The sequence below is a fragment of the Desmodus rotundus genome, chromosome X (genome assembly GCF_022682495.2).
Source record: "Desmodus rotundus isolate HL8 chromosome X, HLdesRot8A.1, whole genome shotgun sequence".
Classification (NCBI taxonomy): Eukaryota; Metazoa; Chordata; class Mammalia; order Chiroptera; family Phyllostomidae; genus Desmodus; species Desmodus rotundus.
The window spans coordinates 9,234,119-9,253,836 of NC_071400.1; the positions used below are offsets into that span (position 1 = coordinate 9,234,119).

Sequence of the window (19,718 nt, forward strand, 5' to 3'; positions counted from 1 at the left end):
CTCCATTCAGTAGACTAAAAAAAACACATTAAAATACAGATAATAGACTGAAAAATACCTATTACTGAGTTTCATGACCAGTACATCTTAAAACAGTTCAGGTCATCAAAAACAAGGGAAGTCTGAGAAAATGTCACAGCCAAGAGGAGCCTACGGAGACATGACGACTAACTGTAATGTGTCCTGGATGGGGTTCTGGAATAGGAAAAGGACATTAGGAAAGAACTAAGGACATCTGAATAAACTATGAAATGTAGTTAATAATAATATATTGGTTCCTTAATTGCAACAAATGTATCATATTCATGTAAGATGTTAACAATATGGAAAACTGGGTAAGGGTTAAATAGGAACTCTGTAAGATCTACTCAATTTTCCTGTAAATTTAAAACTATTCTAAAAATATTAACAGTTTGCTAAACATGGGCTATATTTCTAAGGCTATTTGAAATGATCCCATTAATGAAAAATGCCTAATAGTGAAGGCCCAGCTCACGGGGACCAAGGGCACTCAGAGACCTCAAACATCAAATGCCACCAGCACAAGGACTCCACAACCCCTATAGAAATCCAGCTGAGAAAGCTGTAAATCCAGGCACCCAAAATCCCTTCAAGAATTTCATTGGGAACAATTGATAGTTACGACAATAAACAAAGGCTGTTTAACTTTCTTCATCCTAAACAACCTTACAGCTCTAAAACACATTGTGGACAGCACATTTCAAAAGCAGCGACATCTCTATTTGCATAAGTTGAGCTAACAATTCTGGGAGCGAGGGCGGGGCGGCAAGCCAGCCCAGGTGACGTGCATCCTTCATCAGCTACCAGCTCCTCCTGAGGGAGGGAGTCGCTGATGTGGCATCAAAGGCCACCCTGCCTTTAATGACACCCAGCTCAGGCACTACAATGTGCATTATTGTCAAATACCATGCCTTCCACAAATAAAGCCCACAAACTCCGTGTCAGACTCTTGCCCTCCTCTTGCCTAAGGATTCTTTTTAAAAAGATTTTATTTATATAGTTTTAGAGAGGGGAAAGGAGGGAGAAAGAGAGGGACAGGAACGTCCATGTGTGGTTGTCTCTCGTGCTCCCCTGGGAATCTGCCCAGGCATGTGCCCTGACTGGGAATTGAACCAGTGACCCCTTTGTTCGTAGGACGGCACTCAATCCACTGAGACACACCAGCCAGGGCTTGCCTAAAGATTCTTTAAGTGCCAAAGGCGATGGGTGCTATATTTATCAGCTAGGTTATGAACTCTGAAGGGTAGTTTTTTAATGGAAATATGGACCACAGTTAATTAGTCAAACACAAATTTAAAAGTGAAAAATGTCTTGATTCTAAATATTAATTTTCTCAATTTATAAATATTGAAGACCTATTATGAGCCAGATACTGGACTGATGAAATAAATTATCTCAGGAGAACACTCTGAACTGATGAAACAGTTTAGATGAACATCATTAGATCAATAAATAGAAATGTGGATGACGTTAATAGAATCTCATCAAGCACAGAACATTCTTAATTTAGTCTTGCACGCCCTCTAGTGGTCCTGTGGTTAAAGTGCAAAGCTTATATAACAGCCCAGAATTTGGTAATTGGATTTGCTGGAACTCTGACATACTGCTTATTTGACTTAGTGAGCACTCAAACCTCTAACTACTGTGTGGAATGCTCTCATTCATTCATTCATTCATTCATTCATTCCCTCCCCCTTTCTATCCTGATTCTGCTAATTTCATAATATCAACAAATATTTGTTAATGGCCTACCATGAGAAGGCACTAACTGATCTTTCCAATTAATAAGTTTTTTCTTTATTTTGCAAAAAGTTTGACATTCAATAGGTCAACTGGTAGTACCATGAAGTATAATCATTCCCCCAAAGTGTTGGGAATCAATGTTTCTCACTCATCTCTCTCCTGCCCATGATTCACCCAATGAAATTTTATTTATGTGCCAAGTAGAGTTCTAGACAGTGGCACTATAGTAATGAACAAAACAGATAAAATCCCCATCCCCTATGAAGTTTATATTCCAGTGTGTGTGTTGGGGGGGGGGAAGAGGCAAAATGTAAAATAATAATTGAATTAAATAATACTTTAGGTGATCAATACTATGGAGCAATGATTTTCAACCTTTTTCATCTCATGGCACATATAAACTAATTACTAAAATTCTATGGCACGTGAAAAAATATATTAATTTTCTGTTGATCTGACAAAAACTAGGTATAATTTTGGATCATTCACACCAGACGGCTATTGTTGTGTTGGCTGTTGTCATTTATTTAATTTGACAATCTAAGGGAAAAGAGGTCAGTGCCCCTGGCTAAACAGGCACACCAGTTGAAAAATTACTGCTATGGGAAAGGGCAACAGGAGGCTTTTTGCACTGCAAATTTTAAAAACATGGTCACAGAAGGCCTTACTGAGAAAGTGACACTGGAGCAAAGGCTTCAAGGAAGTGAAGGGGCATTATCTGGGGGAAGAGTATTTCAGGCAGTGGGAACAGCAAGGGTGAAAGCCTAGAGGTAGGAACATACCAGGGCAAAAGCCTGGTATGTTCAGGGAACAAGGTGAGTCCAGTGGCCAGAGAAGAGCAAGGAAGGGAAGAGAACGGTAGTTCTACACGGAGAAAGAAGAAAATGGCAGGGCTTTGTAGACCATAGTAAGGACATCAAGTGGCTTTTACTCTGAGTGAAAAAGGGAGCCAATTCTGTGTTTTGAGCAGAGGAGTGATGGGAGCTGACTTCTGTTTTAGTAGCATCACCTTGACTGCTGTGTGGAGAATAGACCAAGGAGGGAGGGGCAAGGCCAGAAAGAGGAACACAAGTTGGGAGGCAGTTGCAATAATCCAAGAGAGATAATGGCAGCGTGGACTAATGTTGTAGTGCTGCAGGTACTGAGAAATGGTCAGATTGTAGAATATCTTGAAGATCCAGTTGACGGGGTTTTGTTTTGTTTTTTTACAGATTGCATGTGGGGTGTGGGAGAAAGGAGTCAAGGATGATTCCAACATGTTTGACTTAACAACTGGGAGAATATGGCTGCCATATGTGGTGGGGATCAGGAGTTAGGCTTTGGACATATTATGTTTGGGATGTCAACCAGATACCCACCAACCAATCTACTCTTTACCACCTTCTATCTGTCTATCCATCTACCCACTCCAATTTCTTTATGTCACAAATTCCTTGATATCTCTATATTTTTTGGTGTGCCATTTCTAATCTTAGTAACAATACTGCTACTTGCTTATACAAGAAAAGGGCATTTTTGATATTTCCCCTCTTACCCCCAACAGCCAATTGATCACCAAGTTCTGTCAATTATGCCTTTAAAATCACTCTCAAGTGGTCTATTTCCTTTTCAACCCACTATCACTACTGTTGTTCAACCTTTCAAAATCTCTTCTCTGGTCTCTGAGCATAACAGTTTTATTTTTTTCCTTATTAGTAGGACTGGGTAGAGTGGTCCAGCTGATCTGGGGTGGAAATGGAGGCAAGGGGCAGGGCATAAGTAAGAGTTTTATTTACTTCTAGTCCTGGTACCTCTACCTGTAAGCAAACACCAGAATTGCATTAAGAGATAATTCTGATGTTGAGCTGGGAAAGCATACCTATGATAGGATTATGAGTTCAAGGTACCCTTGGGTGGCTCCCCAAACTATTTCCTGATCAAAACGTTCCAGGGAATCAAGCAGTGGGCCAATCATGATGTTGCTGGAAAGCTAGCGTCTCTTTCATGATGAAACTGATGTCTCAGCCTTGGTTGCTAAGGCTAATTGCAGGGTACACATAGACAAGTGCACCAGGGAGTAAGTGATTACAGAGTAGGAAGGGTACGAAGTTCTAGGATGTAGGAGGTCTATGGGTAGATGACTGAATTTCACTTCAAAAGTTTCTAGGTAAGTCCAATTTTTGGCATGGGCAGATGGGGCCGTGCCAAAAGGAAATCTAGGTGTCTCACACCTCAATGATTCAGTTAGTGTAGTCCAATCCCACTCATGCAGCAAACACTTTTTAATGCTTAGTATGTGTCAGGCATTATTCTGTTCTGTATTCTATGTATTAGTTTGTGTAATACAGCTGCTTTTTCAGGTAGGTACTATTATTATGTCCACTTTGTAGGTGAGGAAATCAAGGAACTGAGAGTTTAGGTAAGTTGTTCAAGGTCACATAGAAAGTGACAGTGCTGGGATTTAAATCCACGCAGTGTGACTTCAGATTCCCTGCTCTTAACCCTTATGCCATGTTGTATGGTGAAGGCTAACTGAATGTGCCCTTGGGTAGTCCACACTTGGGTGGCCAAGGTATTGATCAGACTCAGTGATGTCAATGATTCCAGCAACTAGCCAGGGCAATAGTTGGCTAGAAACAGTGAATGCCATGAAGGGAAGAGGTCTGGAAGGAAGGGTGTAGTGAGTTAGAAATGGATTTTGAGGAAGCCGGGGTGGAACACCAACTTTATTAGGTGTTGGAGGTGCAACAGCAATTTTACTCCCCCAGGACCTGGTTAATTCATATGGGCTGGCAAGTTGTCTGCTGGTAGTGGAATGATGGAGAGGTAAATGTGGAGGAGGAGGATTTTAAGTGGCATTCTCCAAAACTAGTGTATGAACTAGGTAGGGGTTATGGTTGGAGAGCAGATGGCCATAGAACCTGTGAAGGCAGCAGTGGCTTGTATGAATAGAGCTAACAGGGAAAGAGGAATCCACCACCAGTAAGGTGTTACAGATGTGGGAAGAGGGGAAATCTCCACTCAAGTTCATTAGGACAATGTCCCAAGGGCCTGAAGGTCTTTGCCTCAATTGCAGGAATCATAGAGGCACACTAGAGGTTACCCCACATGTGGAGCAACTAGAAGAGCCCTTAGACCAAGAATTCTCAATCTGTGCTGTGCATCGGAATCATGTAGGGAGGGCTGGCAAAAATTAATATTCTTTGGCTGTACCCCTAGAAGGTCTGTTTCAGAAATCTTCATTTTATGATTAAGATGCAGGTGGTCTGCAGACCACAGTATGAAACACATTCCATGCCATTATACGCAAAGTTTGAATAGGCTGTGTTGGCCTGCTGGAGTGGTGCCCATGGCTACGGGCACCCACTGATCCAAGTAGAATGGGGCACTTTGAAACAACACAAACCTTCGGGCTGCCCCAGGATAGGCATGAATGTCTGTGCTCTACAATGCATCTGCCTGCTTTCTGTGCTGCGGCTGTGCTAAATGGCCATCATCATCAGGCAGAAACCCATTTCTACTGCCCCTTGACATTCTAAATTCTGAAACAGGGCAGGTGCTTTGGGAAGGGTCTAGTTCACCTGGTGTGAACTCAGTTTAGAAGTCTGTGCTGGCTTCTCTGGTTTCAGCTTATGATCACAAACTTACTGTTCCTCTTAAAGGAAGTGTCTCCCTATCTTGAAATGGGCCTTGATCACTAAGAGCTCTCATTTCCACTTGGGGTAACTGACCTCGGTAAGGACCAATTTCCTGGAGATGTGGGTGCAGGGGCAGAGATCAAAGCACCCAGGTACTCCTGTAACAGGACAACAGTCTCCCATATCTTCCTACACATACTCCTACACCTGGATGTTGAAGGCATTAGTCAATGGTATAGGCCAGGACTGGGGTAGACAGCCATTAGCTACTGAAAGGTCATTTTTGTGTCTGAGGACCAAATTATTTTCTCTTAAGAAGAAAGGATTGTGGGGTGGTGAAGATGCAGAGGTAGTAGATGAATTGCTGGTGCTATCAAGGGATTGTTAATATCCTCAATCATCCTAGGGAACTCTATTTCAGAAAGGCTTGTAACTTCCAGTCAAGATGGTGGTGTAGGTAAACATGGTCCTTGCCGCCTCCCACAACCACATCAAAATTACAACTAAACTACAGAACCACCATAATTCAGAACCACCTGGAATCTGGCTGAAAGAAAGTCCTACAACTAAAGATATAAAGAAGCAGCCACATTGAGATTGGTAGGAGGGGCAGAGATGCAGAACAGGCCGGTCCCACACACACATATGGCAGAAAAAAATTGAGAGGGACATCTGGGCTGTGGAGGTCCTGCCTGAGGAGAGGTCCCAGCTCCACACCAGGCACCCCCTCCCTGGGTTCCAGTGCCAGGATGAGAAGTCCCCATGACTTCTAGCTATAAAAACCAGCAGGGAGTATGGTTGAGTGAGAGGGAGGGCTTCTGGAATCCCAGGCAGTCCCTCTTAAAGGTCTTAAGCAGGTACTTACTTGGACTCACTCTCTCTGAGCTCCAGCATGGGGGCAGCAGCTCAAAAGGCACCAGGGACATAGGCAGAGGAACTGAATTGTCCGGATTTAGGATGAGAGCTGGGGAGGGCAGCTTTCTCCAAGACTGGGGTGCCAGCAGAGGCCATTGTAGCATGGAAAATATAGTCAATACTATTCTAATAACTATGTATGGTGTCAGATGGGTACTAGATTTATTGGGATGATCTCTTAGTAAGTTATATAATGTCTAATCACTGGGGTGTACACCTGAAACAAATATAATATTGTATGTCAACTGTAATTTAAAAATAAAAATACTTTTCAAAATTAAAAAAAGAAAAAAAGGCTTATATATTATAAATAGCACTTTCATACTTTGGGGCTTGGCCTGGAGATAGTGCTACTGTAATTGTTCCATTACCATGCAGCTCAGAAATTCTATGAAGTCAAATTAAGTGAAGTTATCAAAAATATTGCCCAGGCAAATGACTATTCTAGGAGGTGGTGCTGGAAGAAGGTAGGAGCACCACACAGGAATTTTCCACTCATTGCCTTTCTTGATCTATATGAGGTTGTAGGTGCCATAAGGTATAGTTATGGCATTGAGTTAGAAGGTTTCAGGTTAACAGAAAGGATTTTGTATAGTGATTATATTGAGGATGGAATTATCTTGACAAGAACTCCCTGCTTTTTATTTTCCAAAAGAGTCTCAAGGCCAATGTGGAAGAGATGGAGGATGTGATGAAACCAGATGCAAGCTTCTGTCCACAGTTTTACTTTAGAGAGCGCTTTGATTCTAGAGTCAGAGAGCATCCACTCCTTCGGTACTGAGACTCCTGGTGTTGGCACTGCCACAGTCACCCTTGCCAGTTAGGGGTGATCCCTCTGTCTCTTGGTAAGGAATATCTCCATTTGCCTTGCAGGTATGGATTCGACCCAGCAGTGTGAGGGGTGGGTTGAACAGGGAATTCTATGTGATATTAGAAGGGGCCTGGGTATAGGGAATGCTGGCAGTGCAACTCTGACAAAGCAAAGGGCATGAGTCTTGAGGGTAGCAGTGACTAGTCTACTTTCAGCCAGGAGCAGCTTATTGGCAAAGCGGAAGTGTAAGGTAAGTGCAGTGGGTGACAAGTGGTACCAGGGCCAACTTCAGCTGCATAGGCTGTGGGACCTGCTGAACCCAGGACTTATCTGAGAAGCTACCTAAGGCCCCTGTAGTGTAACACAATCTAGATATAATAAGTGATAAATAAAAGTCTTTTATCAAACTCTCACTATAGGCTAGGCTGTTTACTAAGCCCTTTAATGCAATTCTCAGATTTAATCCTTGTAAGTCTATGTAGGTACTATTATCATCTCCAATTTACAAATGAGGACACTGAAGCACAGAGGTTTTTTTTTTTAATAACTAATAATTGAAGGAACTGGGATTCTCTGTGCAACACTGAACCACTGTGATATACTGTCTTCCTTGGTTCTATTGGAACACATCTCATCTCCTAGAGGCTAGGGGTGAGGATGCTGTCGGGACAAAGCATGTCTTAGCTTGTTCCTAATTTGCTGGCTGGCTGAGCAGTTTTCTGATGGAAGGCCTGGTGCATTACGGGTTGGACACGTACTGACACAGAATGATCCAGGCTACTATGGTAAAGGCTTGACTATTTTGTCTGCTGACGTACTGTGCTGCAGGTGCCAGCATGGAACCGGTATGAGTACAAAGTGATATGGACATGCCATCCGTGGTTGAAGGAGGGGTCTGCCTTAGTAGTGACGCAACGTGGCTGACATTGAATCCAGTCCTCCGTCTTCATGCAAGTATCTATTTTTCTATAAAGGCTGAGAGTGAGGGCGTGCAGCTAGAGAAGGGAGTCTGACTGCTTGGTTAACAATCTATACTGGACCTAGAGCCCTCTGGGGAACTGGAACTGTAATGCAACTCAATGATATTCATTGTATCTATGCATAAGGAACTGGAACTCTTGAGAATGCAGCTCTACAAGCTTTGATCCTAACCCCTAGGTGGGTAATAACTCAGAGCTACATTCTTTTCATAGAGCTTGCCAAGGACACAAGGCAGTTTCATGGCTTTACTAAATACTGCCCCCAAGTGGAAGTATGTGAAACCAACAACATTCTAGGACAATAATCTTTCCCTCTCCTAGCAGGGAAGCAGGACGAGGGGCGCCCAGCTGACACAGATCCTGTGTTGCCAGGTAGAAGGCTGACATGCCATAGGACAAGAGGACAAATAACAAAATTGTGGGAGGAAGAAGGACATGTCTGAACGAGAGAGGCAGGTCTTAATGGATTATCAGAATGAGATAAAGGAATATTGGAAGCTGTATGCAGAGTCAAACAGGATAAGAGACAGAGGAGGCAAGGATGAGGAATAGCCAAAGTGGACAAATGAGATGTGATCTGACAAATTCTACAGGTTAGTAGTCGCTGTCCTGTGTTGGGTTTTAATATCTTCTAGTACATGTTTTATATGGATACGGTGAGTCCCATTTAAGGGAATCTGGAACAGATAAGACCTCCTAGGAGACTGACTACAAAAAGCAGAATCAAAGGATTCCAAGAGGCCTGTGAGCCAGTGCTAAAAGAGGGCAAGAGTCATTTCAGAGAGGAAGTAGAGGCCATCGGCAGGCAGTTCACATACTTCTCTGCTATACCTCCTTGACTTCTTTTCGTCTGGCTTCAGAAGAGGTGATTCTCCTCCCCGAAAGCCACTCACCCCATCCTCTCCTGCCTTCTTTGTGATTTTGTTCCATTTCTTACTTTTCTTACATTTTCAATATTTCCCTTTTAGCCTATACATGTTCTTAAATCTTGTAAAACAGAACAAACCCCAAAAGCCACCCCTCTACCCTCATTTTCCCTCATCCATTCTCCGTTCCTTTCTTTTGCATTGAAACTTTTCGACAGGTGAATGTTCCTTTCCTGTCCATTCCCTTAGTTCCTACTCACCCTGCAACAGTTTGTACTCCCTTGATTCTCCAGCAAGTTCTCTTACCAACGTCACTGACAACTACGTTAATTGCCAAATATGACTGACACTTTAGTATCTCTCTGGACGGACCCGTCTACAGCATGTGACACTGTTGAGAGTTCTTTTCTTCTTTAACGTCCTCTGTTCCCTTAAAATTCCGTGGTCTCTTTCTATTTTGATTTTCTGGCTAGCCCTGATTTTTGCTTTTCAGCTGAATTCACTGGGGCCTCTTTTTATACTTGCCCATAACAAGTTAGTATTTCCTGGAGTTCTAGGCTCTACTTTCTTTTTCTCCTTCCTCTCTGACTTGCCCCTAAGTAATCTGATCCACTTTCATGGTTTGCACCACTATTTTATGTACTGGCGATACATCTGTTTCGAGTTTCAGCTTCCAATATCCATTTCCAAGTCTGAGCCTCCAATTTCCCTGGGCATTACCTCTGCTGCACAGCACCACCTAATTATGTTTATTGAGGTGGTATAATACAGGGATTAACTACACAGGTTGAAAATTCAGACCGTCTCGATTTCAGTCTCAATGCGGTCACTTGCTAAGCTTGAGCAAGCTGTTTAACCTCTCTGTACTCCAGTGTGTAAAAGATAGATAATTAACAGTATCTGCTTCTTAATATTAGAAAATATGAGAAAATGCATGTAAAGTAGCATCTAGCAATAGCTCAACATGTTGTTTTATTATTAATTCCTATCTTGTCTGGGACTCCACTCAAGCAAGCCAGAAAGTTTTGAGTCATCTTTTTCATCTTTCCTCTCCTCCCGTATCCACTGAATCATTAATACCTGATTTTATCTCTTAAAGCTGTCTCAAATCAGCCTTCACCACCCTCCATCCTCCAATCTCATTGCTTTAGTTCAGGTCCTCATCACTTGTGAGCAGGACTACTGATACCCTACTCGATGTCCCTACTTCCAGCCTACATGTCCTCCAATCCATCCTCTATAACTGCAGTGAGAGTTATTTTCCTTAAACACAAATCTAACCATTTTACCTCCTAACATCATTTTCAGTGCCCCCCTCCCATTTCCTACTGTAGAGTTTCTCAGTGTGTGCATCGGAATCATCCCTCGAGTTTGCAAGTGAAGGTTCTGACACACCACTCCAAACCTAGTTCATTAAGATCTCTGAGACCTAGAAATCTGCATTTTTCAAATGGATGATGCCTATATACCCAAAGCCCTTCACGACCCATTTCTTACTTTTCTCCCTCATCTGCCATTGCCCACCTTGTACCTTAACCCCCCAGCAATACTGGATTGCATGTAGTCCCCCAAATCCGCCAAGCTATTTTACATTGCTCTGCTTTTGCATGGGTGGCTGAGGTCTTCTGAAATACCCTTTATCTCCGTGCCTCCCTGGTACACTCCTTTTCATTCTTTGAAGTCTTCATCATAATCTCCTGACTGATAAATCTTACTTAACTTCTCTACAGCTCAGTTTCTCAACCATTTTTTTCATTATTGCTCCCCCACCCAAGGAGCTTTTAGATCCATTTTCCTAACTGAGCCCTCCATGGAATTTTAATATCACAGATATGCTACACATCTGTTTCTATTACAGTGGCCCTTTGGGGAAGGACCATAAACCATGTAACATCTAACCAATCAGGCTCCTAGAAAAAAATCAGTTTTTGCTCCCTTGGGGGCAATACTGGCCCCATTGAGAATGCATGCCCTGCAGTGGCAGATGCTGCTATCCAAACTGGTCATGAGGTTCACTTTGGTTTCTGTGCCAAGTCTTGACCGATTCTTCCTATCTCTCTGACTATTCCTTTTCAAGACTCCTTTGTAGGCCTTTCTTCTTTCACCTGCTCTGTAAATACTGGCATTTCACAAGGCTCATGATTTGTTTTTATTTTTCTGTGTTATTTTATACATACTTTCCAGGTGATTTTACCTATTTCCTCAGTTTTAATGACCACCTACCATGCTGTTGACTCCCAACTCTGTATTTTCCGTGAAGATGATTCTCCTGGGCTCTAGCCTCTTGCTAGTCCAAGTATAGCCCACAGACTGGCAGCATCTAGTGTCCCCTAGAAGTTTTTTAGAAAGTGCAGATTTTTGTCCTGGCCGGGTGGCTCAGTTGGTTGGAGCATCATCTCATACACCAAAACGTTGTGGGTTTGATCCCCACTTGGGGCGCTTATGGGAGGCCAGTGATGTTTCTCTCTTTCCCTCTCTAAAACCAATAAAAAATGCAGATTTTTAGGTTCTATCCGAGACCTCTTGAACCAGAATCTGCATTTTAACAAGATCCCAGGTATTGCATATGTACATTAAAGGTTGACAGCCTTGGGCTGAACCCTACTGCCAGCTCTCTAATAGACATCTTTAATTAGATGTCCCATAAGGACATCAGTTCTTATTCCTCACTCTTCTTGGTTAATGGTAACACAATTTACTCAGTCATCTACACAAGAGATCTAGATCACTCCTTCCTTATCATTTATACCGAATTTGTTACCATTCTTATCTATTCCAGGTATTGATGGCTCTTGAATTTATTCCCTTTTCTGTGTTCATCACTGCTTTCACCTAACAGATTTGTCAACATACCCCCCCCACACCATAATTTATTTGCTGACTATTCCTAAAATGCAAATCTGATCATGTTATCTCCCCCTGGCTAAAAATTCCTTCAGTAATTCTTCACTGTCTAAAGCCAAGGTTCTTAACCAGGGATCCATACATAGGCTTTAGCAGATCCTTAAACTTTCTGAAATTATAAGGAAACATTTGTGTATGTACATTTTTCTAGGGACAGTATATAAAGCTTTCATTAGATATTCAGAATCATCCTTAACCAAAATAGGTCAAGAACCACTGACTTAAAGGACCAAGTCCAAGCAATTTAGCTTGGTATACAAGCACACTTCACACCTCTCCCACCTTACCTCCAGCCACTTGCCTGTAGGAGCTCTTGTCCCAGCTTTAATTACAGACTTAGAAGTTTCCTCAGCTTTCACACCTCTGTGCCTCTGCACATGCTGTTCCTGGAATAATCCCAGGGTTAACTACACAACATTAAGTGGTGCAGCCTAGCTCTGCACTCAGGTCTTACTTTAAAGTTAGTCATTCCACTCTACAGTGGCTTGACACGTACATCATGACCTAGTACATACAAACACATACACATACATTGGAACAAGTCTCATGAAATATACCTTGATATCCCTTATATACCTTGATATACCTTAATATACCTTGAAAAAAAAATGCTGATTGCAGTCCACTAAATTGATATATTGTTCCACTAATGAGTTGCAACCCTTAGTTTGAAAACCACTGCACCAGACCTTTGCTGATACAGGGAGTTCTCCTTACTGAGAATTTATCATCTTAGCCCCAGCAGTACTAAGGTTTTGAGGTTTTCTAGGGATACAAAGCTGTCATAACATAAAGCATTTGCTAATGAATTGCCAATGTGTATCAGTCCCCATTCAAACAACCTACTCCTTTAATCTGTATCACTTATCCCCATTCATCTATCTGTTCAATCATTTTCTCTCTCATGCATTGTCAGATACATCAGCAAGTAATTGGGTGTATATCTATCACAAAGTGAAATTACAAATCTTATAAAAAGATGCGGAATATCATGAAGTCAGCAGACAGAACTGATAACAAGGATCTGGTACACCAGGTTACAACTGAAGAGGAGAAAAATAAATAAGGATAATGATTTTAAAAGTGATTCAAAAGAGTGATTTGAATACCAAGTAATTAAGAACCCTCGGGAAAAATGATGAAGCCGTTGAATATTTTGGCAAAATCAACCCTCTAAATGATCATGCTCCAAGTCTCCCAGCAACTGAAATGTTCCATCTTGAAAAATCATGCAATTTTGTTAGAAAAATTAAGCCCAAAACAAAAACAATCAATTCTTGATACATGGTTTGTTGTAGCATTCAAATTTATGAAAAGAGACTAAATAAATATATTTTAATACCTTTTAGTTATTCAAGTTAGCATACTATCAAGCTCCATCCCCCCCCCCCTTTTTTTAAAGATTTTATTTATTTTAGACAGAGGGGAAGGGAGGGAGAGAGGGAGAAAAACATCAATGTGTAGTTGCCTCTCACATGCCCCCTACTGGGGACCTGGCCCACAACCCAGGCATGTGTCTTGACCAGGAATCGAACTGGCGACCCTTTGGTTCGTAGGCTGGTCCTCAATCCACTGAGCCACACCAGCCAGGGCTAGTTCCCCTTTTAAATGGATTCACTAAGTGGCCTTTTTGTCTGGTACCAACTATCCTCAAATAATAGACCTCTTTGTTTCCATATCACCTAGCATACAGCAGGAGCTTAATAAATGTTTGTTAAATGAATAATTACATTAGCCTTCTCTGCCTTTAGTCTCAGCTCCTTTTGATTCAATTAGCACATGGCCATGCATGCTAAAATTCTTCAGTAACCCCCCACCAGCCTCAGGGGAAAAAAATCCACCTCCTCAGCATGATTTACAAAACATTTATAATCTGTTTTGCTCTATTTTTTTACGTTCAGGCCACATTTGAACTTGTAGTTCTCCAAATGCCCCATAATTTCCTCCTGCCATCCTTTTATTATTCCCTCTGCTTGGAATTGTTCATCCCCACCAATGAGAAGACAGACTCCTTCTCCCTTTTCTGTACATCCCACTACTTTGTGCATAACTAGCACACACTGACCATATTGTGTCTGTATTGTAGTTGCTTCACAACTTGTTCCAAGCAGTTTTTATTATAAAAAGTTTATTGATAAAAGTAATATAATCACATTTAGAGGAAATATAGAAAAAGTGGGGGAAATAGAAAAATGGTACATGTATATGTGTGTGAGTACTTATATATACACACATATGCACGTATCCTCCTTATAGCGTCACTGGTATCATTTTGTTGTATAGTTGACCCTCCAACAGCAGGGATTTGAACTGCACCAGTCCACTTATACATGAATTTTTTTTCAGTTCAAACCTATGTTGTTCAAGGTTCGACTCTGTGGTTGGGCATCCGTAGATGCGGAGGGCCCACAGTACTTAAAACGTGCTGTTTGGATGGTGCAGGAGATCAGCACCCCAACTTGTGTCTTGATCAGAGGTCAACTGCTTTTCCTTCTAAGATTTTTTCATATGTATATATTTTTACATGACTCTTGTCAAAGTGAATGTATGATGTTAAAGTCAAATATTATATGATATGCATTTTTCTTGCTATGCACTCGCCCTAACCACCATTTTTTTATGGTTATATAATAACCCAACAAGTAGATAAATTGTAGTATACTACTACCTAACCATTCTCCTGCTGAATATTTAGGTCTCCCTTCCTTTTTTGGCTTTTTTAAGTAAGAGAGAACTTACTGTCTTCATATACACAGCTTTTCCATATTTTGGATTGGTTTATTTCCTTAGAATACATTATCAAGAGTAATAGACGTTAGAAGTTAAAGATCTTTTTTCCTTTGGCTCAAATTTGATAGTAGGAAAATATATACATGTATATATGATGTTTCAATTTCACTTCCTCTAATTATTAGTATTACTAAGTACATGTTCATGTTTACTATTTATTTCCTCTTGTGAATTGTCTGTTCATGTCTTCTGCCCATTTATCTGCATATTAGTGTTCTTAAAAAGCAATTAGAATAAACATTTTAACCATCTGTTATATTTTCTGTAACTATTTTTACCTCTTTTTATTTTGGTAAAATTTCAGCTGCAAAAGTAATAAAATCTCATCACAGAAAATTTAAAAACTAGAAAAACACATTTAAAAAAAAAATCATCAATCATTCTGCCATCCTAACATAACCATCATTATCATTCCCTCTCATTTTTTCCCCATAGGTATGTGTTTTACAAAGTTGTAATCACAGTGTGCATACAATTTTATTGATTTTTGTTTATTTTTAAAAATATTTTATTAATTTTTTTAGAGGGGAAAGAAAGGAGAAAGAGGAGAGAAACATCAATGTGTGGTTGCCTCTTGTGCGCCCCCTACTGGGGACCTGGCCCGCAACCCAAGCATGTGCCCTGACTGGGAATCAAGCTGGCGGCCCTTTGGTTCCCAGGCTGGCACTCAGTCCACTTAGCCACACCAGGCAGGGCTGCATACAATTTTAAAACCTGCTTTGTCATTAGCACATAAGTATTTTGCTGAAATGGCGCATAGTCTTCGTAATCATCATTTAAAATAATAGCATAGCATAATATTCCATGGAGAGGATTCACCATTTCCTTATTGCTAGACGTTCATGTTACTTCTTTTTTGAAATAAATAACACAGGTAAACAGCTTCATACAAATAGTTTTTTTCTATACTTTTAATTATTTTCTTAGGAAACATTTTCAGGAGTAGACTTACTACATAAGAGGATATTAACACATGCTGGCTTTCAAATTGCTTTTTTAAGGGTTGAACCAAACCACACTATTACTAGCAAATTGAGTGTCATTTTTAAAAATTCTGTTAAATACAGGCTACCTGGTTGTTTTAATTTACATTTCTTTGATTAGTAGTGATGAACACTGTCCCATGTTTTCCAGTTGTACTTAAACTCCTTTGTAAATTGTCTATTCATGTTCTTTGCCCGTATTTCTTCTTATACAGAATATTATATGAATACCTTAGAAAATACAAACCTATCACACTTTACCATATTTGTGTCAAATATGCCTTTTCAGCATGTGTTTAGATTTTATTTTTAAAATAGCCGCAATAATTTTAAGTTATTTTGGTTTAAAATTTTTTTAAAGATTTTATTTATTTATTTTTAGAGAGAGGGTAAGGGAGGGAGAAAGAAAGGGAGAGAAACATCAATGTGCAGTTGCCTCTTGCACTCCCCCCACTAGGGAGCTGGCCCACAGCTCAGGCATGTGCCCTGATTGGGAACTGAACCTGTGATCCTTTGGTTTGCAGGCTGGCCCTCAACCACTGAGCCACACCAGCCAGGGCTGGTTTTAAAAATTTTATATAAGTCAAATAGTTGATCTTATCCTTTATGTGTGGAGGGGTTTTTTTTGCATTATTTTCTAAAGCTTAGAAAACTATTCCCCTTAAGAGGCTTGATAAATATTCATTCTAGTTTTTTAAAATTTGTTTTATATTTAACTCTTCAATCCAGCTGCCACTTACTTTAGTTTATTACAGGAGATAAGAGTATAAATGCTACAGGCTGTCACAACATCATTTACTGAACAATCCTTTCCACTCCCATTCACTTGCAACACATGCTTTATAATAGACTGAATTCTCATGTATAACTGTCTCTTTGGGGAATTTACTATAGTATCACCTGTCATACCTCATACCCATGGTACCAGTGTTTTCATTTTTCTAGTTTTGTATGTTTAATATATAAAAGCATTAGTCCCTCATTAATCTTTTGCGGAATTTTCTTTGAAAATCACTCTTCTTTAGCTTTCAAATCTAATTATTTGCTGTCTTGCCTCTATGATATGAATTTGTTGAGGGCAGAATTGGTTTATTTCATTAGAATGGATTGATAAGAATAATATTACTGGGTCAAGAGGTAGGAACATTTTCCCCGCTTTTAACTCTTATTTCTAGAGTTTTCAAAAAGAATGTGTCAATTTCACTATAATTCTGCTAGGATATTTTGAAGACTTTTTCCCCCCAAATTGTTAAGTGAAAGAATATATACCACATTTCAATTTGTATACCTCTGCTTACTAGTGGTGATAAACATATGCATGACACATAGTATGTTCTTAATTAACACATGCTGAATAAAAGGCATGTATGAATCTATACATGTATCACGGGATGGGGAAATACTGTGGTTGGAATAGATAAATGCTAGTTAGATGTCAGTTTGTGGGCTAAATGCCTGTAGTCCATCTGCAGAGAGGTTCTAGAAGTGTCAAGAACACTCTGAATTGGGGCAATCCCATGAAACTCCTTTGTAAGTCTTATTTTTACCACAGGTGTGTGTGTTTTGTAGTACAATCAGCTGAAAGCTGTCTGGAATAGTTACCATGGTGTGTGGGTATGCCCACACCTATTCACAGCCCAGAAGTAGCCATGATTGGCTTAAGATATAGAGTGCACTTCTTTGGGCAGCAAAACAGTGATAAGAAGTATCAGGTATCTGGGTATTCCACTGGAAACTGACCCAGGCCGCAGTAGGCTTACATACATAAGCCCCTCACGGTACCACTTTTGCATTTTTGTTTTTGTTCTAGAGTTGTGGTGCCTAGTACTGTGCTACATTGTGTAGTCCCAATAAAATGGTGATCTTTCTTGCTTATGTTTTCCAACTTCGGTATTGGTGAATCAATTTCTGATATAGCATTAAGTTATTCTCATAAATTAGAAGCATTAAAAATATGTTAAAAATAAGTAAATGCGAACTACTATAAAGGACACATGGAAAAAATCAAGGGGGTAGGGTGGAGGTCGGGGAGGGAGGTGGGTTCAGCTGGGGTGGGGTGGAGGGATGGGGAGAAAAGGCATACAACTGTAATTGAATAACAATAAAAAAATTAAAAAAAAATAAGTAAATACATAAGCTCTTCCAAGTGCCACATTCAAACTAGATCTGACTCACAGGACCAGGCATTTTCCATGAAACCACACTATTATTCTCAACGTGCTAAGTAAGCACAAAGCAGAGAAGTCCTTGGTTCAGGGAAAGTTGGTCTTTTCCCCTTTAACTGTAGCTTGAAGGAGAGGTCTTTTTTTTTTTTTCCTTGGGATTGCTGAAATGTTTTTTTAATAGAGCAGAAGCTAACAAAAGGCAGGTTGTTTCTCTTTGTTTTTAAGGACATGGAAGACTTATTGCTAAACACTGGTTCTCTTTCCTTCATCACCTCAGTAGATTTTAGTAGTAAACTTTTTCAAGGCCTTCCTTGGTTATGAAATCTGTCGATTTGAAGAAAAGAATTCCATGTTATTACCTTAACCTGCATATGCTGAAATTGTGCTCACATTTTATTCTGAGAAAAACAAAGTGCTGTTTTCTTCAGACTGAAGGACACTGGAAAGTATCACGGCCATGAGCCATATAGTATGAACAACTGGTGTGTGAATGATACATTAGGACATTGGTTAATTCAGAGTTTTAAAAATTCTTCTCCAACATGTATTAAGTACTACAGACATATCAAGCAAGATGCCAAATGCTGAATAAGGCCCAGCAGTCTTTGTCAGATACTGAGTATAGCTGTTTGATACATTAACACAAAAAACACTTGCTTTTCCTTTAACACCAAGTAGCACATAAGAATGGCTGTTGCACAAACCCTTTGTCCTTAAAGGGACACCTAACTCTCGCAGCATAAGCCTCCTTTTTGATCCTTCAGCCTTTTGTTTTGAAATCTATTGTCATTAATTGTTCATCTATTTAAAAATCTGTTTATCACTTCTTTCAGGACCTAGTTCCACAATGCACCTTTTCCAAGAGTCCCATGATTAATTTCTCCCTGTTGCTAAATCCTTTCAGCTTATATGTACATTCAGTTGGTACCCAAACTGATGTTGCCCCCTGATTATTCTAGTTTCCTTAATATTTCTAGAATATAAATCCCTAGAAGACAGGGATTTCCAGAACCATGGAAAGGAATTTTGAGATTATATCCTTTGCCCTGCCCATTTTCCCGATGAAGAAACTGAGAACCAAAGAGGTTAATCTGCCCTAGTCAGTTAGCACAGGTTGCAGAAAAAGCCCAGGGTCCTGACTTTCAATAGTTAGCTTTCCACTATATTATGTCACCTTCTGTTTCATTTGCATCTTTTCAGAATGCTTACTAAGTGCTAATATATACACAAGTCTCTCAATACATGCCAGTACAGTAAGCATAAGAGTTTATATAACTGAGGAACTGACTCAAGGAAAGAGGCCAAAAGCAGAAAGGTCATTTTCTTACTTTTTTGCATGGTGCCACCCTCCGGACCAGTTAATTGCTACTTTGCACATTCCATCAATCAGGCATTGGGCAGCTGTGATTGTAGCCCCTCCCACAGCTGCTGCGTAGTCAAATATCCCTTCGGTGGCTGGGCAGTCATAACCTTTGGGCAAACATCAAAAGAACTTGCTAAAAGATGAGTCGGAGAAATAAGAAATGTGATATCGTGATTTATAATAAGTACATATTTGGTCTTTGTATCCATTTCTGGCACAGAGCTCCTAAAACTCTTGGAATTTCCTAAATGATGAAAGCATAAAGGTGTCTTCGTTATGTTAAGGAGATGACAAGAGGTCCACACCTAAGGACCAGCGCTAGTTATCAAAGGAACAGTGTTTTTAGAGGGTTGGAACTTTTAGTCTCACTCCTTGACCTCTAGTGAGAGGAGAGGAGCTGGAGATTTAGTTCAATCACCAACTGGTCAATGATTTAATCAACCATGCCTACGTAATAAAGTCGCCATAAAAACTCTATAGGAGACGGTTCAGAAAGCTTCCAGGCTGATGAACACATGGAGGTTTGGGGAGAGTGGTGTGCTTGGAGAGGGCATGAAATT

General features: G+C 40.4%; 1 protein-coding gene across 4 annotated transcripts in view; it reads right to left on the reverse strand.

Annotated features, from left to right (window-relative positions):
• Positions 1 to 19,718, reverse strand: part of HDAC8 (histone deacetylase 8) — a 236,960-nt gene that overhangs the window by 211,948 nt on the left and 5,294 nt on the right. For all 4 annotated transcript variants that reach the window (XM_024555293.4, XM_045191243.3, XM_045191240.3 and 1 more), the window contains exon 4: positions 19,124 to 19,265. In XM_024555293.4, coding sequence (XP_024411061.1) covers positions 19,124 to 19,265 — 142 coding nt within the window. The remainder of the gene's footprint in view (positions 1 to 19,123; positions 19,266 to 19,718) is intronic.